General features: G+C 58.2%; 2 protein-coding genes across 4 annotated transcripts in view; one reads left to right on the top strand and one right to left on the bottom strand.

Moving 5' to 3' along the window:
• The window catches only part of IL25 (interleukin 25), an 11,196-nt gene extending 6,787 nt beyond the window's left edge, over positions 1–4,409 (bottom strand). The window contains exon 1 of the mRNA XM_007449575.1: positions 4,291–4,409. The gene's annotated coding sequence lies outside the window, so the exon portion shown is untranslated. The remainder of the gene's footprint in view (positions 1–4,290) is intronic.
• Positions 4,410–5,828: 1,419 nt separating this feature from the next.
• EFS (embryonal Fyn-associated substrate) overlaps positions 5,829–13,146 on the top strand; it is a 9,518-nt gene continuing 2,200 nt past the window's right edge. The window contains exons 1-5 of one of the 3 annotated variants that reach the window (XM_007449559.1): positions 5,829–6,001; positions 10,776–11,054; positions 11,315–11,455; positions 11,584–12,303; positions 12,699–12,788. In XM_007449559.1, the coding sequence (XP_007449621.1) occupies positions 5,984–6,001; positions 10,776–11,054; positions 11,315–11,455; positions 11,584–12,303; positions 12,699–12,788 (1,248 nt within the window). In that variant the 5' untranslated portion in view covers positions 5,829–5,983. The remainder of the gene's footprint in view (positions 6,002–10,775; positions 11,055–11,314; positions 11,456–11,583; positions 12,304–12,698; positions 12,789–13,146) is intronic. The other 2 variants (XM_007449561.1, XM_007449560.1) reach the window with 2 other exon arrangements.

Here is a 13,146-nt window from a genome sequence, read left to right as displayed (position 1 = left end):
AGTGGTCCAGGCAGAGGGAAACAGGACATGCAGAGTCCTAGAGGTGAATGAGCTTGACATGTTTCAGAAACAGAACGGACAGTGTGGGTAGAAAACAAAGGTTAAGGGAAAGGGTGGGATGAAATGAGGTGAAGAGGTGGGCAGGGACCAGCTCACATAGTATCTTAAAGGCTGTGGTGGAACATTTGTTTTTTGTTTTTTAATTTGTATATATATTTTATTTTTGGCTGCGTTGGGTCTTCGTTGCTGCGTGCGGGCTTTCTCTGGTTGCGGTGAGCAGGGGCTACTTTTTGTTGGGGTGCATGGGCTTCTCATTGCAGTGGCTTCTCTTGTTGCGAAACACAGGCTCCAGGCGCACGGCCTTCAGTAATTGTGGCGCATGGGCTCAGTAGTTGTGGCTCGCGGGCTCTAGGGTGCAGGTTCAGTAGTTGTGGCACACGGGCTTAGTTGCTCTGCGGCATGTGAGACCTTCCCGGACCAGGGCTCGAACCCACTGGCAGGCAGATTCTTAACCACTGCGCCACCAGGGAAGTCCAGAGCATTTGGATTTTATGCCAAGTTCAGTGGGAGGGTATCAACTGTATTCAAGCATGATCTACATGATGTGGGTTTCTTGAAGGCAAGTTCCATGTCCTTGACATTCTGCTGCCCCACAGAACTGGCATCAGATAACAATAGTAACAGTTGCTTTGAGCCAACATTTACACATCATGGACCAGGCACTGTTCTCAGGCTTCTTCTTTTTTGTTTGTTTTAATGAATGAATCTTTTTTTTTTAATTAATTAATTTATTTATTTATTTTTGGCTGCATTGGGTCTTCGTTGCTGCACGTGGGCTTCTACTCTTTGTTGCTGTGTGCAGGCTTCCCATTGCGGTGGCTTCTCTTGCGGAGCACGGTCTCTAAGCGCACGGGCTTCAGTAGTTGTGGCACATGGGCTTAGTTGCTCCGCAGCATGTGGGATCTTCCCCGACCAGGGCTCGAATCCATGTCCCCTGCACTGGCAGGCCGATTCTTAACCACCGCGCCACCAGGGAATTCCAGTTCTCAGGATTCTCTTAATCCTCAGTTCCATTATTATCCCATTTGACAGACAAGGAACCAGAGGCTCCCAGAGGTCACATAGCTTGCCAAGGTTGGAGTTGGCTAGTGTCGGAGCCAGGATTAGAATGCAGCCAATCTGGATGCTGTGGGGTCCAAAGAGAGGAGAATTGGAAGAATCCATGAGCACCCGAGAAGTTCTGAGTAGAAGAGTTCGCAGGGTGGGATGAGGAGATCAGCCGGTTGGCCCTGCTGGGAAAGGACAGGAGTGGGAGAGAAGACCGGGACCCAGAAAGCCTGATGGAGGGGTTCCTGCCTTTCTACCCCCTGAGTAGTGGCAAACGCAAGCCCCGAAGCTGAGGGCCCCCCTGCCTGAGGCTGCCGCCCACCCAGGACTCTTAGCCTACCACCCAGCCTGGGTTTTCTCCAACCTAACCTGGAGCCCAGAGCTCTCCCTGAACAAGTTAGAATCACCTGAAACCTCAGTTTGCGAAGGAGAGGGCAGAGATGAGGCATGAGGACAGGAAGAAGGCTCCTCCTGCCCTCAACAAAGAAACACTTTGAACTTTCATGAAGGTACAAGCTGGGGGTGCAGCGGGAGTTGTGGGAAGCCAAGGTGAAGAGGAAAGGCCATTGTGCTACGCACTTTACATATATTTACTCCTCACCAAAGCCACTGTTCCAGATGAGGAACTGAGCCCCAGAGATGTTCCAGAACTTGACCAAGGTCACAGAGCTGACAAACCAGGATTCACTCCCGAGTCTGACTGGCTCCATTTCCTGCCTGGGCACTCCGGAAGCACAGACTTGTTCTCCTGCAGGTTTGCACTCTAACCCCCTCACCTAGCTCCAGGCACTAGCTAGGCGCTCAGCTACAATGAGCGCAGTGAGCCTCACTGCCCTCCTCCCAAACCACCATTTTGCCGGGTCCCAGCACTTCCTTCCTGCTTAGTCTTTTCTGGCCTCCATCTGTTTCCCCTGTGCCGATCAGAGCACTCATCTTTGGAACAGGGTTTCCTGCCCACCTCCACCTTGAGCCCCAATTTGCCTTGGCAGTCCCCTGGGCAGAGATCATACACCAAGTCACTCCCCAGAAGCTGAATATCTGTGTTCCAGGCAGCCAGGCCCCCCGGGGCTGGAGTCTGGGAGAAGTTGGACCAGGCTGGAACTGGAATGGGGGAGCTCTCCCTTGAGATGCATCTGGAAATGTTAACGTTCCTGTCCCATCCTAAAGGAGCCTGAGTGTGTCCACAGGTGCCCAAGCAACAGGGAGAGGAAGGAGCTGGGGCAGGTGCTTCCCCCTCCCCTGCTGGCAAATGCCTGCAAGAGCGGGCCTGTGGAATGAGAAGGTGGAGGGGGATGGGAGGGGAGGTGGGGAGCCTCTCTGTATCCCCGGCCTCAGGTTCACAAAGGGCCTTAAATTAGACTTCTGATGTTATCTCCAAATGACGCTATACATACATAGAGCCATTGTCTATGTGTTTGAAGTGTTAATGTGTTAAAAGTAAATATTGAAAACATGCTACAGTTTTTCAATCCAGTTTGGCATCTAACTTTTTAAATTCCAGGAACCTCAAAATCGGAAGAAGGAAGGCTTCTCTGGAGCCTCTGAGGGGCCTCGATGTGTTCTTCCCAAAGGAAGAACGCGGGGTGGGCGGGGAGGGGGCGGGCAACTGGAGGGAGGCAGCGCACACGAAGGAGCAGTAATAGGGCAGGAGAGGTGCGGGGGACCCGAGCCGCGTCCTTCCAGCTGAAGCTTGGGGGCAATCCCAGCTCCTCTGAAAGAGTCCTGCCCTTTTGTGCCCGAAGTCCCCACTTTTGCTCCTCAGGAGCGAGCCAGAGTGAGGGCAGGGGACAGGCCTAGACTGGCAGAGAAGCGTTTAGAGGCGGCACAACCCGCCCGCCCGCGGCTCCGGGACCAGATGCTCAGGCATCACGTTCTCTCGCCAGGGCTAGAATCCGTATCCAGCCCCAGAACCCCTGCGGAGGCCCTGCCAAGGGAGTAGACAGGCTCCGCGGAGGACCCCAGAAAGGCGGAAGGAGCGTGCTCCCTCCCAAGGGAAAGACAGATGTGGGGCTAATGAAAGGGATGCAGAGAGGCGCGGGGCCGGCGGGGGAGATCGGGGGCGTGGCGGGGAGAGGAAAGCTCCCGGGAGGGAGCGAACCAGACCACCTGGAGGTTCGCCGCGACGCCGGGCTGCAGCCGACGGGGGAGAGGAGCCGGGAGGGGGCGTGCAATTTGGCCCGAGGGTCCTGAGCTGAAACTCAACACCCGCCTTTGGAGGGATCGTCCTTCTTTCTCCTCCGCCCCTTCCCTTCCCCTCCCTTTTCCCCTCCCTCCTTTCTCTTAATCCCCGGGACTGAGCCCCGCGCCGGAGCGGAGAGGGCCCGAGGGGAGGAGAAAGGAGCTGCACTGAAAGGGCGCCGGGAGCCCGGGAAGGGGAGGGGAGGGGAGCCGCGAGCGGGGGGTGAGCCTGAAGGCCGCGCGCGACCCCCGGAGCCTTCCCAGCGCTCTCAGTGTCCCCCCTCCCAGCCCCACCTCCAGGCGAGTCCGCAGGATCCTGGCCTCTGCTCCTCCTTCGCCTTCCCTTTGCTCCTTCTTTTGCTTTGTGGCCTTTCTCTCGGTTGCCAGAGACACCCGGGCTGCCCCGAGCCCTGGGGCGCGCGGAGAGGGCCCGCCAAGGGTGCGTGTAAGCGGGGCGGCGGGACCAGCGCCGAGGGCCGGGGGCCGAGGGTGGGAGCGGGAGCGCCGGCGTCGAGGGCTGGAGGGGGGCGTGTGGGGAAGGCCGTCCCGCCCCTTCGAGCCGGGCCCGCGTGCGGGTAGCGAGGCGTCGTCGCGGCGCCCCCAGACCCCCAGGCGCGCTGCGAGCTAGTGTGCGTGTTTGGGAACCCGCCTCCTCGCCGGGGCTGCGAGAGTCTGGGCAGAAGGCAACCACTCGGGCCGCCCAGCCCAGCCGCCGCGCTCTCCGAGACATTCGGCGCCAGCCTGGCCTCGGTTCGCCAAGTCGGGCGAGTTTGAACTGAACGTCTCAGTTTTCACTGCCCCCCCACCCCTCCCTCGCAGCGGGGCTGCCGCAGAGCCCCCGACGCCCCTCAGCCTCGGGAGCACCGCTCTCCGGCGCGGCAGCCGGGTGGGGAGGCTTGGCCCCTAAACTCGCTCGTCCAGCCAGACCGCCCCGGCGGCTTCTCCCTGCCCTCGGGGCCGTTCTGAGCGGCCCGGAGAGGCGTCGAGCGCAGCCCCAGCTCCCGCCTCCTCGCGCGCCCTGGCACTGGAAGGGAGCTTTGGGCCTGTGCGGATCCGGGGTGCCCCCTCGGCCTAGGACGGGCACCTCCGGGGGCCTGATCCACCCGGCAGCCCCCGGGAGGCCGCGGGGACGGGGCAGAGCGCGCGCCCTTGGATGAGGTCCCGCAGCGACGCCCCGGCCCGCCCCGCTCCGATCGGGGGCGGGGCGGGGAGAGGAAAGCTCCCGGGAGGGAGCGAACCAGACCACCTGGAGGTTCGCCGCGACGCCGGGCTGCAGCCGACGGGGGAGAGGAGCCGGGAGGGGGCGTGCAATTTGGCCCGAGGGTCCTGAGCTGAAACTCAACACCCGCCTTTGGAGGGATCGTCCTTCTTTCTCCTCCGCCCCTTCCCTTCCCCTCCCTTTTCCCCTCCCTCCTTTCTCTTAATCCCCGGGACTGAGCCCCGCGCCGGAGCGGAGAGGGCCCGAGGGGAGGAGAAAGGAGCTGCACTGAAAGGGCGCCGGGAGCCCGGGAAGGGGAGGGGAGGGGAGCCGCGAGCGGGGGGTGAGCCTGAAGGCCGCGCGCGACCCCCGGAGCCTTCCCAGCGCTCTCAGTGTCCCCCCTCCCAGCCCCACCTCCAGGCGAGTCCGCAGGATCCTGGCCTCTGCTCCTCCTTCGCCTTCCCTTTGCTCCTTCTTTTGCTTTGTGGCCTTTCTCTCGGTTGCCAGAGACACCCGGGCTGCCCCGAGCCCTGGGGCGCGCGGAGAGGGCCCGCCAAGGGTGCGTGTAAGCGGGGCGGCGGGACCAGCGCCGAGGGCCGGGGGCCGAGGGTGGGAGCGGGAGCGCCGGCGTCGAGGGCTGGAGGGGGGCGTGTGGGGAAGGCCGTCCCGCCCCTTCGAGCCGGGCCCGCGTGCGGGTAGCGAGGCGTCGTCGCGGCGCCCCCAGACCCCCAGGCGCGCTGCGAGCTAGTGTGCGTGTTTGGGAACCCGCCTCCTCGCCGGGGCTGCGAGAGTCTGGGCAGAAGGCAACCACTCGGGCCGCCCAGCCCAGCCGCCGCGCTCTCCGAGACATTCGGCGCCAGCCTGGCCTCGGTTCGCCAAGTCGGGCGAGTTTGAACTGAACGTCTCAGTTTTCACTGCCCCCCCACCCCTCCCTCGCAGCGGGGCTGCCGCAGAGCCCCCGACGCCCCTCAGCCTCGGGAGCACCGCTCTCCGGCGCGGCAGCCGGGTGGGGAGGCTTGGCCCCTAAACTCGCTCGTCCAGCCAGACCGCCCCGGCGGCTTCTCCCTGCCCTCGGGGCCGTTCTGAGCGGCCCGGAGAGGCGTCGAGCGCAGCCCCAGCTCCCGCCTCCTCGCGCGCCCTGGCACTGGAAGGGAGCTTTGGGCCTGTGCGGATCCGGGGTGCCCCCTCGGCCTAGGACGGGCACCTCCGGGGGCCTGATCCACCCGGCAGCCCCCGGGAGGCCGCGGGGACGGGGCAGAGCGCGCGCCCTTGGATGAGGTCCCGCAGCGACGCCCCGGCCCGCCCCGCTCCTCCTCCTGCCCGGCCAAGCTGCCTCCCATTTGGGGAGTTTCGAGGGTTTTCTTTCTCCTCCTCCAACCTCTGCGGAGGCCACGACTCAGGCGCCGCAGCAGGGGGCCGCCTCCATGGTGCGGGGCAGCCGCTGCTGAAGTCGGCGAAACCGAGCCTGGCCTGGAGCTGGCCGCGCGGAAGGCCAAGGCCATGGCCATAGCCACGTCGGTGAGTCCACCAGAGAGAGGAGGCTGCCGGGCAGAGACGTCCACAGCCTGTCCTGCACTGCTGTCACTTTTATTTCTGCCTTCTCTTTGTCTCGCTCCTTCGTCCCTTGCTTCTTTGGGAGACTGTGTCCCCCTTCTGGCACTTTTGTTTCCCTTTCCCCCTCTCACTCCTCATCCCTAGCTCCTACTGGATCTGGCCTCCCCCTTCTCTCCTCCCGCTCCCCATTCTCCCCTTTTTCTTTCCAGAGGCTGCTCCTGGAAGGAGGGGAGGGGGCAAGCCTGAGTCCTATCTGCTCCTTTATGGGCGGGAACAGATGGCCACTGGAGGTTGGCAGGGGCTTGTGATTGGGAGGCTAGTAAAAGGTTGGGAGGGGGCTGAAAGAACGGAGGTGGCTTCAGGGAAATAGGGGAGGGTAAAGGACCCAAGGGGGCCCTTCTCTAGAGGAGGGATGGCAGAAAGGTGGGAAATAAAGTAAAAGAGGGAGATCGGGCAGGGAGCAAGAGAAAATAGAGGGAGGAGGGGAGGTGATGTCAGCCAGCCTCTGGCCACTTTCCTAGGACTGGGGACAAAGGCAGGAGACAGCTGGCATGATGGGCCAGTGGGAGGAGGCCTCCCAGTGAGCGTGTAGCCCACGGCCACCCCCCTTTAAGACAGCCACTCCCTCACAAGTCAGCTGGGCCCCTGAGGAGGGGGTAGAGCTGGGGTGGCCACACCCATCATCAATCAGTCTATCAGGGACTCTGGCCTGGGTTCCCGCAATTGCAAGGCCCAGAGGTTTGGTCCCATTGGACAGAATTCAAACCTGACACAGGGAGGAACTCTTCACAGCCCCACCCCTGCTCTCTGTCCTCTACTGCTTGTAGTCTGAATCCAAGCAACTCTGTCCCCTTTCCACCCTTCCCTAGGCCTTAGGATTCCCAGGGAAAGCGAGGCTGCCACCTGCTTTCCGGCCCCCTCTGAATGGGCATTTTGCGAAGGAGGATTGTGAGGCTGGGAAGAGAAGCATGGCTTCTGACATCCTCCCACACCCCTCGAGGATGAGTTAGATTTTCATTCCTTCTCAGACCAAACTCCTCTTAGCTCCTCAATCTGTATGATGGTGAGCAGACCCTAGTTCGGAGCCAGAAGAGGGGGAGGTCCTGAACATAGTGGGGTACTCTGACGTAAAGATGCCTTCGCAGGAGCCAACTGGTCAGCTGGTCAACTTTGTAGTCCCAGGAGGTAGATCTTTCTTTTGCCTGGGGGAGCGAGGGGTGTTGGTATTTATGCTTATGAAACTCACAGGATCCTAATAACAGCTAATATTTATTATTTACTGGCCCTAAGCTGGCTCTGAGCTTTGTCTGGGTTTGTCCTGGTTCTTTGATGCATTGTCTCACCCAGTCCTCACAACAACCCTGTGAGGCTAGTACTGTTATTATCTGAAAGTGGATATTCAGCTACGGATATGGAATTCTATAAAGGAGGAAACTGAAGCTTGGAGAGGTTAAACAAACTGCCCAAAGTCACCCAGCTCGAAAGTGGCAGAGCCAGGACTCAGACTCAGGTCTGTCTGCCTCAGAAACTGTGCTTTTAACCCCCTGGCTAGATCCAAAACGCCAATTTCTAATTTACAGTTAGAAAGAAAAAGGCCAAGCTAACCAGGAATTTGTGTCATCTGGCTAGCGTATTGGCTTTCTGCGGGACAACATCCTTTAGAAGCCAAAATATAATCAGAAGAGGGTTTAATCATTTGGAATCAGGCAAGAGAAGTCAGCTTATTGTCAAAATCACCCAGCCATAAAGGGCTGGACAACCTCTCCATCTGAGGGAAACACCGGCCACGAGGAATATGCACTCATGTTGGCTGAGCCAGCCATCCTTCCCCCAGGGCCTGGTGGCCAAATGCATCCTGCCAGAGACCTTGAGCTTGAGGTGTTTCACTGAGTGAGCCCACGTGGATTACCTGTTCAGTAATGCCTAACTACCTGCTTTCTACCACTGCCTGGGATCCTGCCAGCAGGCTCGGGGAGGGGGGGTCACTTAGGAAACATAACTGAAGCAGAATATATTTTGACATTGTGAGTGGCTTAAGCTCAATTCTACAAAATAACTTCGTGGAACCAGAGCCCAGTGAAGAGAGACTAGCAAAGGGAACTTGGGCACCATGAAGACTTCCTATGAACTTGAGTCATGTTTGAGCCATGGGTCCTCTTTTTGTTTTGTTTTGTTTTTTAAGTCTTTTTGTTGTTGTTGTTATCTTTTTATTTTATTTTATTTTTAAATTTTTATTATTTAATTCTGTTTTGTTTTGTTTTTTTTGCGGTATGCGGGCCTCTCACTGTTGTGGCCTCTCCTGTTGCGGAGCACAGGCTCCGGACACGCAGGCTCAGTGGCCATGGCTCACGGGCCCAGCCGCTCCGCGGCATGTGGGATCTTCCCCGACCGGGAACCCATGTCCCCTGCATCAGCAGGCGGACTCTCAACCACTGCGCCACCAGGGAAGCCCTATTTAATTCTGTGTTATTTTTGGCTGTCTTGGGTCTTTGTTGCTGCGCACAGGCTTTCTCTAGTTGCGGCGAGGGGGGACTACTTTTGGTTGTGGTGAGCGGGCTTCTTATTACAGTGGCTTCTCATGTTGCGGAGCGTGGGCTCTAGGCGTGTGGGCCTCAGTAGTTGCAGCACGCAGTAGTTGTGGCCTTCGGGCTTAGTTGCTCTGTGTCATGTGGGATCTTCGCGGACCAGGGCTCGCGCCCGTGTCCCCTGCATTGGCAGGCGGATTCTTAACTACTGTGCCACCAGGGAAGCCCCTTTTATTTTTTTTTAAATTGAAGTATATTTGATTTACACTGTGTGTTACTGCTCTACGGCAAAGTGATTCAGTTATACATATATATGTACATTCTTTTTTATATTCTTTTCCACTATGGTTTATCATAGGATATTGAATATAGTTCTCTGTGCTATACCGTATGACCCCGTTGTTTATCCCTTCTATATATAATAGCTCACATCTGCTAACCCCAACCTCCCACTCCATCCTTCCCCCAGTCCCCTCCCCCTTGGCAACCACCAGTGTGTTCTCTATGTCCATGATTCTATTTCTGTTTCATAGATAGGTTCATTTGTGCCATACTTTAGATTCCACGTGTAAGCGATAGCATATGGCGTTTGTCTTTCTCTTTCTGACTTACTTCACTTAGTATGATCATCTCTAGTTGCATCCATGTTGGTGCAAATGGCATTATTTCATTCTTTTTTATGGGTGAGTAATATTCCATTGTATATATGTACCACATCTTCTTTATCCATTCATCTGTCAACGGACATTTATGTTGTTTCCATGTCTTGGCTGTCGTGAATAGTGCTGCTGTGAACTTAGGGGTGTGTGTTTCTTTCTGAATTATAGTTTTGTCCGGATATATGTCATGGGCCCTCTTGACTTAACTACTGTTACTAATATAAGAAGAAAAAAGTGGATCCTTTTTTTTGGGGGGGGATGCGCTGCACGGCTTGTGGGATCTCAGTTCTGTGACCAGGGATTGAACCTGGGCCACGGCAGTGAAAGCCTGGAATCCTAACCACTAGGCCACCAGGGAACTCCCAAAAAGTAGATCCTTATGCTTGTGGTTGTGAAGAGGCAGCAGAGGAGTGAGTGAGAGGCTCTGGAATCCCACAGCCTGGAGTTCAAATCATGCTGCACCAGCTGTATGTCGTTGGGCAAAGTACCAACCTCTCTGTTCCAATTTCCTTTCCAAATGGGGATAATGATGGCTCCTCCCTCATCAGGTTGTTGTGAGGATTAAATGAGATGAGATGATTAGTGCAAACACTCGTTCAGTGTCTGGCTATATAATTTGCACTTGATGTCTGTGGCTTACCTGAGCCTGTAGCTCTCAAAGGAAAAAGCTTAGATTTCCCCACAAGACAGGACTGGAAACAGGCTGATAAATGTTTGCTCTTGGTTGGTCCACCAGCCCCCTTGCATACACACACACACACACACACACACACACACACACACACACACACACAAACACACACGAGCGTATACACTTTTCTCCATGATAACCTCAGCCTCTGCTGGTAGAGCCTTACCTGCTCAGACTGAGAACAAAACAATTGCTTTGGTTTCTGTTTTCTTCCTTATGCCGAGGCTGTGTCTGGGCTGGGCTTCTCCCACTCCTTCTCAGAATGCGGGGTCTCTGCAGCTGCTTAATCTAACCTGCTTATAGGGGATGCTGACTGGGAAACAGGGAAGGTAAAGGAGATCCTATGGGAGACCTTTTCAGGACTTCCTCATGTAATTCACTCAACATATGTTCATGGAGGACTGATTCCAGGTTAGGCCTATTGCAGAGGCTAGGAATATAGAAATCCCTTTTCTCACAGGGCTGACAGTACAAGGGAAGAAATTGATTTTTTAAAGTAAATAGACAAATAGTATAAAGTACTGTGAAGGAAACAATGGGTGGAGACAGACACAGAATGGGGTGGGGAGAAGAATGAGAAGACATTTCAGAAGAACTGAAGGATGAGAAAGGGCCAGTCAAATGCATAGTCACGGGACAGGTAAAGGAACTGCAAAGGCCCTGAGGTGGGAAAGAGCTTGTCTATAGAGATCAAGGAATAGAGAGGGAGAATGCAAGGGATGAAGCTGGAGACAGGCAGGGCCGAGTCAGGAGGTCAGATTTTTAGCTTGAGGGAAGTGGGGAGCTCTATGTTTTGAGCAGGGGGTGACATGACCTGATATGTGTGTGAAGACCCCTCTCCCTACTCCCACCTCACCCACCAGGCCCAGCTGGCCCGGGCACTGTACGACAACACCGCCGAGTCCCCCCAGGAACTGTCCTTCCGCCGAGGGGACGTTCTACGGGTGCTGCAGAGGGAAGGCGCTGGTGGGCTGGACGGCTGGTGCCTCTGCTCCCTGCACGGCCAGCAGGGCATTGTGCCTGCCAACAGAGTGAAGCTCCTTCCCAATGGCCCGGCACCCAAGCCTGGCCTCTCCCAGGTGCCGCCAGCCCAGCCTGGCTCACCACATCCAGCCCCAGAAGACGGCAATGAGGACCAGGAGGTGAGAGCTGGAGCCCCCCCAAAACCCCAAGCCAGGACATTCCCGTCCGCCGGTGCCTGCACGTGGAGGAGGGAGAGCCCTGAGATGGCAGCTCTGCACCAACTCTGCTGTACTAATCCTGTTGGCCAACCCTTTCTGGGCTCTTTCCCCACTGGTACAGGGAGGGGGTTGGAAGATGTCTAAGCTCCTCCCGGGCACACATTATCTGATCCCCTGGTTCCCCACACCACCTGACCCACCCGCCTGTGTTGATCCCCCAGGTGTATGTGGTGCCACCCCCAGCTCGGCCCTGTCCTACCTCGGGACCTCTGGCTGCACCCTGTCCGCCCTCCCCTGATCCCATCTACAAGGTCCCCAGAGGCAGTGGGAACCAACAGGCTGCCCCTGGAGATGCCCTGGAGGTGAGGGCTAGAGGTTTGTGTGTATGTTGGGCAGGGAACAGACGGCTCTCGGGGGTGGGGGGGATTAGGGGTTAGCGGAATGGGGGCCCACTGCTGAGACTGAGAGTAACCAACTGCTTCCTCTCCAGGTCTATGACGTACCCCCCACTGCCCTCCGAGTTCCCTCCAATGGCCCCTATGACTCCCCGGCCTCCTCCCGCCCTCTGGCCTGGGTTGTCCCCCAGTCCCCTGGAGAAGATGAAGCTCCCTATGACGTGCCTCTGGCCCCGAAGCCACAGTCAGACCTGGAGCCAGATCTGGACTGGGAGGGGGGCCGGGAGCCGGGGCCCCCCCTCTACGCTGCCCCCTCCAACCTGAAACGAGCATCCGCCCTGCTCAATCTGTACGAAGCACCGGAGGAACTGCTGGCAGACGGGGAAAGCGGGGGCACTGACGAGGGCATCTACGACGTCCCCCTGCTGGGGCCGGAGACACCCCCTTCTCCAGAGCCCCTGGCAGCCTCGGCTTCCAATGACCTGGACGCCCTGGCCCTGCTTCTGGCCAGAAGCCCCCCACCCGCACACAGGCCCCGCTTGCCCTCAGCTGAGAGCCTGTCCCGCCGCCCTCTGCCGGCCCTGCCTGTCCCGGAGGCCCCCAGCCCTTCCCCGGCTCCCTCTCCTGCTCCAGGCCGGAAGGGCAGCATCCAGGACCGGCCTCTGCCCCCCCCCCCGCCCCGCCTGCCGGGCTATGGGGGCCCCAAGGTCGAGGGGGATCCAGAGATCGGGGAGGTGGAGGACCATCAAGAAGGACACCACAATGAGTATGAGGGCATCCCGATGGCCGAGGAGTATGACTACGTCCACCTGAAGGTGAGCTCGCCTCCAGCCAGCCCCACTAGAAATGGCTCCAGGAGAGCCAGGGATGCGGAGGGGAGCAAGGAGGCCCGAGGCCCCAGATGCAGACCCCGGCTTCCTCCCTTCCCTTCTTCCCCATCCATGGCCCTGTGCCCTATGGCCTGGGCCCCAGTACTTGGCCACATCACTTGTATCGGTGCCACATTCCTCCCCCTAAACCCAGCCTGGGGTCCCTGAGACCTCTGACCTGCCACCAGAGCTCTTCCGGACCTAGAGTCAAGGGGTTGCAGATCTGATGGCAGGAGAGACCTTCAGGAGGACGTGGGAGTGGGGAGGCACCAGAAGACCATGGAGGCTAGGCCCCAGCCTGCTCCCCCACCCCTGCACTGAGACCCTCTCCCCCCCTGCAGGGCATGGATAAAGCTCAGGGAGCCAGGCCCCGGGATAAGGCCTCCCCAGGGGACCCTGAACTGCTGGAGACGGGGCCACCGGAGCAGCAGGTAACCCCATGGGGGTGGTGCTAGAGAAGGGGCACTGGGGCGGGGGAGGAGCAGGAACTTGGAGGAAGGGCTGTTCTCAACTCGAAATCGATTCAGGATGGGGGTAAGAGTTCAGTGAAACGGGACAGTTGGAGTAGAGAGGAGTTAGAATTCAGGAAGGAGCTGGAACTTAGAAAAGGATATCAGGAGGCTTCCCTGGTGGCGCAGTGGTTGAGAGTCCGCCTGCCGACGCAGGGGACGCGGGTTTGTGCCCCGGTCCGGGAGCGGCTGGGCCCGTGAGCCATAGCCTCTGAGCCTGCGCGTCCGGAGCCTGTGCTCCGCAACGGGAGAGGCCACAGCAGTGAGAGGCCCGCGTACC

The sequence above is a fragment of the Lipotes vexillifer genome, unplaced genomic scaffold, assembly GCF_000442215.2.
Source record: "Lipotes vexillifer unplaced genomic scaffold, Lipotes_vexillifer_v1.1 scaffold1093, whole genome shotgun sequence".
In the NCBI taxonomy this organism is placed as follows: domain Eukaryota; kingdom Metazoa; phylum Chordata; class Mammalia; order Artiodactyla; family Lipotidae; genus Lipotes; species Lipotes vexillifer.
This window is presented reverse-complemented; position numbering and strand designations above follow the sequence as displayed.